Here is an 11542-nt window from a genome sequence, read left to right on the forward strand (position 1 = left end):
TGTAAATATATATATACGGGACACGATAAGACGAGGACAAAAAGACGTCTGACTGCTATGCCATCTTGGACGAACTTCAAAGTGTTAGAGAGAAGATTACTTTATTCTTCAAAGTATCTATGTAATACAGTATGCAGATTTTCATATTTGTAAGAATACTGACAAACACAGTCTGTAGTATTGAGCTCTGCTGTGCAAAAATAATACAAATCAACCATTACAAAACAACTTATCAATGTAAAATTTGAATTGTGACACTTACCGATCATGTGCCATGGTGAAACAACTTTGATGGGCTTCAACTCCGGCCCCACGGGCTTCAACCTCATTGTGTAAAGGTGTACCCTGAGGAAAAACATGGCTCGAGGCGACCCAACTTCCTTTTTCAGGCAACGTCTCTTCTGTCTGAGGTCACCTCAGATTCAGTCAGTTGTGATGAACCAGCCGGTTATTAACTACATAATAAGCATTCCGTCTCATTTCTACATAGAGTTTCACAATACTTTATTCATTAACATACTCTGCTCATTGACACAGTGCCCTGGGATGTTATTGTATTGGTGTAACGAGTTTCAGAGGCAACTTGTAAGAGTGGGCGAGCATGTAACGACCTGCTGCTCCCACTCACCACCACCACAAATCCCTTCACAGAAAGGTTTACTCCTACGATGTTAGTGTCACGTAGAACAAGTTAACTTTCAATTAAGAAATAGCTTCAGTATGGAATTGAAGGAGGGAATCGAAGACAATACAATTGCATTAACATTAAAGGAACTTTTGTCATAACAGAAAACACCACCCAGACAAACATCATAAAATATGGCTTATCCTAAGATATGACTCCTGAGAGACCATAAACGGTGGTCGATTTTTGTAAGCAAATAAAAATAACTTAAAAATCTGATAGCTTAAAGGGGAAATCTGTGATAGCTACTGTACATACATTTTTGGACTTTTAAATGAATGACACACAAATTGTTTCTTGAAGAATATAACGTATGCCTCATTTGCTTAGTTCAATTGTCCTACCCACTGAGAACCCAGCTGGCTGTATGGATGGGTACAGTATATCCGGAGAGAACCATGTTCCTGTGAAACAGAGTACGTTACAGTCAGCTTTTTGCTAACACTTTACTTGACACCCGGTGTCGTATACATTTTACATTTTAGTCATTTAGCAGACGCTCTTATCCATCTATATGGTAATAACACTGTCATGACCCATTCATTTATACCTGTTGTGGCACACTGTAGATTGCGTTATGGCTGATAAAGACACCTAAATAAGAGTGTAATTTCCTTTGGTTTGAAAGTTTGTTTCTTACATCCTTTGTTGTTGTTATGAATTCTTAACAGTCACGTTTTCTTTTTGTATTTTAAATAACTTAAAGAAGATACACTTTAGGACACTGTCATGAAGCTTGATGGCCATCCTGTCACTTTACTTGGACTAAGAAAATACACTTTATGACAATGTCAAGAAGCATTATGACCATCATAATTATATAAGCCAGATACGCTTTATCTCGTACATGCCCTTATATCAGTCAAAAAGAGGGTGTCCTGTCCTGCTCTTGAAATCTGCTCCTGCATTCATCCCAGTCATCAGCAACAGAGCATTGGGGTATGGGCATGTGTGTCATCAATGTGTGCGTAATCACAATGATAATTTAATATGGTCAATTAAAAGAATATATACAGTGTGTGCATAAATACGCATGTGTTTGTATATATATACAGTGGGGAGAAGAAGTATTTGATACACTGCCGATTTTGCAGGTTTTCCTACTTACAAAGCATGTAGAGGTCTGTAATTTTTTATCATAGGTACACTTCAACTGTGAGAGACGGAATCTAAAACAAAAATCCAGAAAATCACATTGTATGATTTTTAAGTCATTAATTAGCATTTTATTGCATGACATAAGTATTTGATACATCAGAAAAGCAGAACTTAATATTTGGTACAGAAACCTTTGTTTGCAATTACAGAGATCATACATTTCCTGTAGTTCTTGACCAGGTTTGCACACACTGCAGCAGGGATTTTGGCTCACTCCTCCATACAGACCTTCTCCAGATCCTTCAGGTTTCGGGGCTGTCGCTGGGCAATACGGACTTTCAGCTCCCTCCAAAGATTTTCTATTGGGTTCAGGTCTGGAGACTGGCTAGGCCACTCCAGGACCTTGAGATTCTTCTTACGGAGCCACTCCTTAGTTGCCCTGGCTGTGTGTTTCGGGTCGTTGTCATGCTGGAAGACCCAGCTATGACCCATCTTCAATGCTCTTACTGAGGGAAGGAGGTTGTTGGCCAAGATCTCACGATACATGGCCCCATCCATCCTCCCCTCAATACGGTGCAGTCGTCCTGTCCCCTTTGCAGAAAAGCATCCCCAAAGAATGATGTTTCCACCTCCATGCTTCACGGTTGGGATGGTGTTCTTGGGGTTGTACTCATCCTTCTTCTTCCTCCAAACACGGCGAGTGGAGTTTAGACCAAAAAGCTCTATTTTTGTCTCATCAGACCACATGACCTTCTCCCCTTCCTCCTCTGCATCATCCAGATGGTCATTGGCAAACTTCAGACGGGCCTGGACATGCGCTGGCTTGAGCAGGGGGACCTTGCGTGTGCTGCAGGATTTTAATCCATGACGGCATAGTGTGTTACTAATGGTTTTCTTTGAGACTGTGGTCCCAGCTCTCTTCAGGTCATTGACCAAGTCCTGCCGTGTAGTTCTGGGCTGATCCCTCACCTTCCTCATGATCATTGATGCCCCACGAGGTGAGATCTTGCATGGAGCCCCAGACCGAGGGTGATTGACCGTCATCTTGAACTTCTTCCATTTTCTAATAATTGCGCCAACAGTTGTTGCCTTCTCACCAAGCTGCTTGCCTATTGTCCCGTAGCCCATCCCAGCCTTGTGCAGGTCTACAATTTTATCCCTGATGTCCTTACACAGCTCTCTGGTCTTGGCCATTGTGGAGAGGTTGGAGTCTGTTTGATTGAGTGTGTGGACAGGTGTCTTTTATACAGGTAACGAGTTCAAACAGGTGCAGTTAATACAGGTAATGAGTGGAGAACAGGAGGGCTTCTTAAAGAAAAACTAACAGGTCTGTGAGAGCCGGAATTCTTACTGGTTGGTAGGTGATCAAATACTTATATCATGCAATAAAATGCTAATTAATGACTTAAAAATCATACAATGTGATTTTCTGGATTTTTGTTTTAGATTCCGTCTCTCACAGTTGAAGTGTACCTATGATAAAAAATTACAGACCTCTACATGCTTTGTAAGTAGGAAAACCTGCAAAATCGGCACTGTATCAAATACTTGTTCTCCCCACTGTATATATATTAGCATAAACATACTGTTGACACGTAGGCTATGGTGTAATGCAATGTTTTGTCTTGTGTGGTAGGTTTTGTTGGTTTTGACACTCTTATGTAGGTGTCATAACCAGCCACAAAATAACTACCGTAGTAGGTTTCGTGAGTTTTTACACTCTTATGTAGGTGTCATAACCAGCTATAAAATAACTCAATATATGTCACAAGTTTAAATATATGTCATGACAGTGTTATGACCATATCATAAACGTTATGACAGGTTGTCAGCTGTTATGACATATTATGGAATGGTTATGACTGTGTCACTGGGTGTCAAGTAAAATGTTACTGCTTTTCTTGTGCCATTATTTATAAACAAACACTGTATACCCTCAACATGGTTAAATGTATCATTTTGAGCACCTGGAGAGGATGGAATGGAGAGGGGTGGAATGGTCGCTGAGATCAGAGATTATGTTTATGGTGTCTGAGAAATGTCTTGTTTTCGCCCACAGGTAAGTGTTGCCCGGCACCAGTTCAGGAGAGCTGCAGTGGTCGGGTAATGTGAGGTAGTGAGGGGAAGGCAGAGCGTTGACATGGCCACGCCGGGCCTGTATGGACATGACGTTCACCATCATGATGGACCGCTTGTTCATCTTCACAGACACACTCTCCACTGTTCCTAGCAGAACTGGACACACACACACACACACAATTTAGATCAGTGTTGTGCTTCCCTTAAAAGCAGATTCAATTGCTTCCTAAAGGTTCTTGCTAAAGGCCGACGTATTGAGTCATGTTTCCTTTCATCCTGTGCTTCAAACTAGAGGCCTTACCTTTGTTGTCACACAACGTTTTCGTCTTCAGGTCCCCCAGTGGTAGAATCCTAAGTCCTGAGGATAATGAACAACAGTCAAATGGGCTAAGACAGAGACAGAATCCAGGCAGGGACCTATCAAAACACACCCCCTTCATCATTTATGAACTACATATAGAATCATCATATGACTCATCTGGGCTGTGGGTTAATCTTTCGTAGGGCCTTTCAGAGATTAACAGACGCAACTCAAACTGTGACATAAATCATAGATCGATGAAAAATGTGAGTCAGGTTTGGAGTGTATCCTGTTCCCACTGACCTGGAATCATGTTCATGCTGGTGGTGTTTCGTTCAGTCCTTGGGTGCAGGACCCCTGCACAGCAAGACCACAGGGAGGAGTTGGGGTAGCGGTGCCCACAGCAGGTGAACCCTAGCTGGGTAGGGTAGAGCAGGTCTAGCCCTGGGGCGGAGCAGCAGGTGGAGCCGGCCTCCATCAGGACATTCCCACAGCACTGGGCCTCCTCTGAGAGCCCATCCTGAACCTGCAGGTTGTACAGAGTCTCTGCACAGCACTTCATCTGGCCACTGCTGGGGTCGTAGGCCTTCCCTCCACAGCAGGACATGTTCTCCAACCTGCGGTGTCTGTGCAGAGAAAGATATTTGACCTTCCAATACCAAAAGAGCCCATATCTCTCAGATTTTGGTGCCCATTGTGCTGTCATGTTGGGTGAACTCAGAGCCATGTGTAATGATGATTATTTTTAATTGATTGGATTTTACCCATTCTATTTCAATGAATAGCAAGGAAATGGAATGTGGAGAGTTCTAGCTATAAGAATTATGATTTTTATCCCATTGATTACTTGAATCAACCGATTGAACAATGAAGAGAGATGACCAATGGGGTGCATTCATGGATGCCATGGGAAGCCAGCCTTCCACAAACAAATGTACCAAGAAAAAAATTAGAAAACATAAAATAAATGTATCTCTCATGTCTGTGTTTTCTTCTTTTTCCTTCAATTCACAAGAGGATGAATATACAGTGCCTTGCAAAAGTATTCATCTCCCTTGGTGTTTTCCTATTTTGTTGCTTAAGAACCTGTAATTTAAATCGATTTTTATTTGGATTTCAAGTAATGGACAAACAAAGTAGTTCAAATTGGTGAAGTGAAATGAAAAAAAATAACATGTTCAAAAAAATTCGACAAAATAAAAAACGGAAAATGGGTGCGTGCACATGTATTCACCCCCTTGCTATGAAGCCTTTAAAATAAGATCTGGTGCAACCAATTACCTTCAGAAGTCACATCATTTGTTAAACAAAGTCCACCAGTGTGCAATCTAAGTGTCACATGATGTTTTCCAATTTGTAAGTCGCTCTGGATAAGAGCGTCTGCTAAATGACTTAAATGTAAATGTAAATGTAATCTGTCACATGATCTCAGTATATATACACCTGTTCTGAAAGGCCCCAGAGTCTGCAACACCACTAAGCAACGGGCACCACCAAGCAAGCGGCACCATGAAGACCAAGGAGCTCTCCAAACAGGTCAGGGACAAAGTTGTGGATAAGTACAGATCAGGGTTGGGTTAGAAAAAAATATCTGAAACTTTGAACATCCCACAGAGCACCATTAAATCCATTATTTAAAAATGGAAAGAATATGGCACCCCAACAAACCTGCCAAGAGAGGGCCGCCCACCGAAACTCACAGCCCAGGCAAGGAGGGCATTCATCAGAGAGGCAACAAACAGACCAAAGATAACCCTGAAGGTGCTACAAAGCTCCACAGTGGAGATTGGAGTGTCTGTCCATAGGACCACTTTAAGCTGAACACGCCATAGAGCTGGGATTTATGGAAGAGTGGCCAGAAAAAAGACATTGCTTAGAGAAAAAATAATCAAACACGTTTGTTGTTCGCCAAAAGGCATGTTGGAGACTCCCAAAACATATGGAAGAAGGTACTTTGGTCAGATAAGACTAAAATGTAGCTTTCAGGCCATCAAGGAGAACTCTATGCCTGGCGCAACCCACCACCTCTCATCCCGAGAACACCATCCCCACAGTGAAGCATGGTGGTGGCAGCATCATGATGGGGGGATGTTTTAAATCGGCAGGGACTAGGGAACTGGTCAGATTTTAAGGAATGATGGATGGTGCTAAATACAGGGAAATTCTTGAGGTTAACCTGTTTCAGTCTTCCAGAGATTTAAATCTGGAATGGAGGTTCACCTTCCAGTAGGACAATAACCCTAAGCATACTGCTAAAGCAACACTCAAGTGGTTTAATGGGAAACATTTAAATGTCTTGGAGTAGCCTAGTCAAAGCCCAGACCCGAATGCAATTGAGAATCTGTGGTATAACTTAAAGATTGCTGTACACCAGCGAAACCCATCCAACTTCAAGGAGCTGGAGCAGTTTTGCCTTGAAGAATGGGCAAAAATCCCAGTGGCTAGATGTCCCAAGCTTATAAAGACATACCCCAAGAGACTTGCAGCTGTAATTGCTGCAAAAGGTGGCTCTACATAGTATTGACTTTGGGAGGGGTGGTGAATAGTTATGCATGCTCAAGTTTTCCGTTTTTTTGGTCTTGATTCTTGTTTGTTTCACAATAAAAATATGTTGCATCTTCAAAGTTGTAGGCATGTTGTGTAAATCAAATGATACAAAATACATTTTAATTCCAGGTTGTAAGGTAACAAAATAGGAAAAATGCCAAGGGGGTGAATACTTTCGCAAACCACTGTATCTCACCAGAGAAACAGTGTCAAGGGAAGCCAGTTTGGATTTAGTAATATAACTTTTTTTACTTTCCATCTGGACTAAGTGCCTGCGCCTCATGAATTTGGATTTGTGAACTAAACGCGTGAACAAAAAGGAGGTATTTGGACATAAATTATGGACTTTATCGAACAAAACAAACATTTATTGTGGAACTGGGATTCCTGGGAGTGCATTCTGATGAAGATCATCAAAGGTAAGTGAATATTTATAATGCTATTTCTGACTTCTGTTGACTCCACAACATGGCGGGTATCTGTATGGCTTGTTTTGGTGCCTGAGCGCTGTACTCAGATTATTGCCTGGTGTGCTTTTTCTGTAAAGCTTTTTTGAAATCTGACACAGCGGTTGCATTAAGGAGAAGTTTATCTATAATTCCATGCATAACATTTGTATCTTTTATCAATGTTTATTATGAGTATTTCTGTAATTTGAGGTGGCTCTCTGCAAAATCACCGGAGGTTTTGGAAGCAAAACATTACTGAACATAACGTGCCAATGTAAACTGAGATTTTTGGATATAAATATGAACTTTATCGAACAAAACATACATGTATTGTGTAACATGAAGTCCTATGACTGTCATCTGATGAAGATCATCAAAGGTTAGTGATTCATTTTCTCTCTATTTCTGCTTTTTGTGACTCCTCTCTTTGGCTGGAAAAATGGCTGTGTTTTTCTGTGACTAGGTGCTGACCTAACATAATCGCATGGTATGCTTTCGTTGTAAAGCCTTTTTGAAATCGGACACTGTGGTGGGATTAACAACAAGTGTATCTTTAAAATGGTGTATAATACTTGTATGTTTGAGGAATTGTAATTAAGAGATTTCTGTTGTTTGAATTTGGCACCCTGCACTTTCACTGGCTGTTGTCATATCGATCCCGTTAACAGGATTTCAGCCGTAAGAAGTTTTAAATGTCAGGAATTGTGAAAACTGAGTTCAAATGTATTTGGCTAAGGTGTATGTAAACTTCCGACTTCAACTGTAAGTTCAATATGTAACTAGATGTAAAAAGGCAAATGTTAACTTGCGAGCAAGCATTTTAGCCAGGTGGACTAGGAAAACAAAAAATAAAAGTGTGTACTCTATGACAGACCATGAAAGAGAGGAAGATGGCAATGGTATTTCTCTAAGTATGGTGAGTCAACATATTTTTTCTACTCGCACAAACTTATGCACGCAAACACACAAATCAGAAACATGGACAGCCACATCATATTTAGCTTATGATGATTGGGAAAAAAATGTTTTTGGCATCTTTTACTTGTCACTGCATTAGACTAAGCATAGGTGATTTGATGATATTGAAATGGTGCTGGAATAGTGGAGGCAGCTCCTGTTTTCTTTGCGAATTGCGGTAACTCTCCGTGGTTCTAAATCAATAGCTGTTTAGTAGTCCGAAAATGTCAGAAGCATTAACTTGCTTGAACATGTAATATGCTTTGTGGACTTCACTGGACAGAGGTTGCATCATGGTCACAAGGCAGATGAACTAACAGGTTAGAGAGCAAACAACGCAATTATCAAAACACATAGGTTGTAATATGGACATTTTTTCTGGCTCGGTTTCCCCAGTGATTTTACCCACGCACCACCGCTGGAGATGCCCAAAACCAGCAGACTCTGCAATCCTCAAGAGGGGTGTCCATCCATTTAGCTAATCAATTAAGAGAAACCCATCAGCAAAATCTATTTTTTTGGATCCTCTTTTTTGGTTAGGGCAGTGTATTCAAACTTTTACTTTAGATCAGCGTCTTGAAGCCGTTGTACATCATTCAGTGAATCCCAAACCAGCCCCACACCCCTACCAGCTTGGAGGGCCATTCATTGTCAGGTGTCGCTGACGAAACTCAGAGGGTGACGTCAAGAGGATCAATAAACTCATCAGCTTCAGGACACACTCATTACTTTAATGATGCAATTCATGTTTCACATTTAAATAAAATGAGCATGATATTTAAATGAACAAATTACCTCATCGTTTTACAATATATATACCGAAGTAACAATTAAACTTTTATTTATTTTAATTTTTTATTTTTATGTTTCATACCTTGAAATCAGAGACAAACAAAATACACATGGCTCATAATTAGAAACGCCTTTTCCTTCTGCTGCATGGAATTGAGCAAACTCAGTGCATGTTGGGATACCACCTGGCTCAGGAGCCGGCAGCCTTGCTGGGTGTTCGAATTGGCCCCTACACCCTCGATAATGTTCACTCCCTCAGCTTTGAGACACTTCGAGGAGGTGCGTGCTAACGTGCAAATGGAGGGGTGAAGCGACGGGAGTGATTTGGGATTCACAAAAGTAGATTCCAATGTGTCACAACTGATGTAATAGTTAGCCCTTAGGCACTCTGAACTGGGCTTGCAGACAGTGATAACCCCACCCACGTCTTTGGGATAAACTGCCTGGCTAGGTTTCATCTACGTACAGTTTCACTCTACAGAGCAACTCACTTGTGTCCGCTGCAGCAGATTTCATCCTGAGGGTTGTATGTCTCTTCTCCACAGCAGTGTTTGCCTGGATCGTTGAGATGAACGCGTGACTCACACACCATTTCACTGGATGGCAGATACAGGTGGCCACCTGGGGAGCACTGGTGCCCAGCCTCCACCCCACGGTGCAACGTCTGGTTACAGCACAGCACCCCTCGGTCCTCTACAGCATATGGAGTTGTACCACAGCACTGGGAGAGACACACACCAGTCAGCAGGGTATCAACACACACACACACGAAGAACAGACACACATACAGACATTAATACAAGTTCATGCAAACACACCATAGCATGTACATTCCCTAAATTCACACACAATCATAAAATAGTCCTTGTTACTGGCAAATCATGGGGCAGATTTTCTCCCTGATAGACTTTTAGATCAAACAGCACTCTAGAACATTGGCCTTGAGTATAAGACACCCACTTCCAACTGGGGCCCTGTCTAAACATTCTGAGTGTATTGAAATTAGTCTGTGGACAACATATAGTTTCAGCCTTGTCTTATAATGCCGCTTTTAGTTATTTTGACCATTTAAAAAATACACAGATACATCCCTGTAGTGTACAGCATTGTCTTCATGCCTTGACCAACAGCAAATCAAAAGACAGATGGATTATTTAGCTGTTTAACTTCAATTTGACTGAGATGAGGAGAACTCATTTTAATGTAGCGGAGGACGTTCAATGAACTAGGCTTTAGCTGTAGGCCTTAGGTCTGTGGGTTAATGGACTCACCAGGTTTTTCCCGGGCACCCTATTGGACAGCTTCCCGGCACAGCAGATTTTGATGTCTGGATTATAAACCTGAGAGCCACAGCCTGCACCATTGTAGACACCTGGTTAGAGAGATGGGAAGGAGGAGGGACAGAGATGGTGATGGAGGTGATGATTAGATGAAGAATTGTAAGCCATCTTTCTAACCTGTCATTATATACTGTACATACGGTAAAATCAACATCCTTACAATACAGTGTGATGACTGCTGAACAAAACTGGTCATCTGTTAGACAATAAACTCATCTTTCACCTACATACTGTATTTGGTGCATTGTGGACTTATATATAAATACATATATATATAAATTCATATAAATACATAGACACATATATTATTGAAGTCTCAGTGAATGCATTTCCAATTTCTCCATTGCGTGTGCTTCTCTGTCTTATATGTTTATAAAGAATAAAGACCATACAAAGATTTTTTTTAAACAGTCAAATAAAGTGGGAAAAAACTCCTCTCCTCGTTATCTCCTCGTAGGTTCAGTGTTTCCCCAGATTCCAGCTCGAAGATACCATCAGTAAATAAGTGGCCAGGGAGACGTGCTCTGGGACCCAGCCAAAAATGACCTGCCCCCCAAACACACACACACACACACGCACGCGCGTGCACACAAACACACTAGTAGGACACTTTATGGTGTCTTACCTGTGGTGTGGCTGAGTTTTCCCGCAGAGGTCAGGTGGTGGGAGTGAGGCTGCCCCTGGCGAGATGTAGGGTTCACACAGCAACCCTCTGGCTTCTCCCCTGGCATACTAGAGGAATGTGGGGAAACAGACACACACAAGTAGATGCAATACAAACACATGCACATAAAGACACACGTAAACAGACCATAAACATACCAGTGTATATGTATACAAATACACACAGGCGAGCATAGTTAACTATTTGTTTAAACATCATCCATCATCATGTTTCTAATTATTCCACCACTCCTTGAAATCTATTAAAGAACATTATAAAAAGCTGACTGTCACGCCCTGGCCTTATTATTCTTTGTTTTCTTTATTATTTTAGTTAGGTCAGGGTGTGACATGGGGAATGTTTATGTTTTGTTGGTTTTGGGTGTTTATTTGGTAAAGGGGTTATGGGGTGTAGTAGATGGTTTTGTGTTGAGTGTATATGTCTAGAGTTGTCTATGTTGGTTAGTTATCTAGGAGAGTCTATGGTTACCTGAATGAGTTCCCAATTAGAGACAGCTGATTTCGGTTGTCTCTGATTGGGAGCCTTATTTAGGGTAGCCATAGGCTCTCATTGATTGTGGGTAATTGTCTATGTAAGAACGTTTGTAGCCTGTTATGTTTGTGCACAACG

At 41.4% G+C, this 11542-nt stretch overlaps 1 protein-coding gene across 1 annotated transcript; it reads right to left on the reverse strand.

The window, feature by feature from the left end:
• Positions 1–487: 487 nt before the first annotated feature.
• LOC129832388 (uncharacterized) lies at positions 488–11193 on the reverse strand. Its single transcript, XM_055896411.1, has 6 exons — positions 10874–11193; positions 10180–10280; positions 9400–9629; positions 4467–4789; positions 4164–4220; positions 488–4018 (listed from the first exon to the last, which is right to left on the reverse strand). Exons 1-6 carry the CDS (start codon positions 11037–11039, stop codon positions 3738–3740), a joined length of 1158 nt encoding a protein of 385 aa, XP_055752386.1. The 5' UTR covers positions 11040–11193; the 3' UTR covers positions 488–3737.
• Positions 11194–11542: the final 349 nt, after the last annotated feature.

This window comes from Salvelinus fontinalis, chromosome 33 (genome assembly GCF_029448725.1).
Source record: "Salvelinus fontinalis isolate EN_2023a chromosome 33, ASM2944872v1, whole genome shotgun sequence".
Classification (NCBI taxonomy): Eukaryota; Metazoa; Chordata; class Actinopteri; order Salmoniformes; family Salmonidae; genus Salvelinus; species Salvelinus fontinalis.

Bases quoted from the DNA above. Each gene is read 5' to 3' on its own strand.
- LOC129832388 (XM_055896411.1), bottom strand. From the start codon at position 11,039: ATGTGCATGTGTTTGTATTGCATCTACTTGTGTGTGTCTGTTTCCCCA. The intron at 4,790-9,399 runs GTGAGTTGCTCT...TTCTCTGCACAG, and splicing joins ATCTGCTGCAGCGGACACAA to ACACCGCAGGTTGGAGAACA. The intron at 4,221-4,466 runs GTCAGTGGGAAC...CATTATCCTCAG, and splicing joins CAGCATGAACATGATTCCAG to GACTTAGGATTCTACCACTG.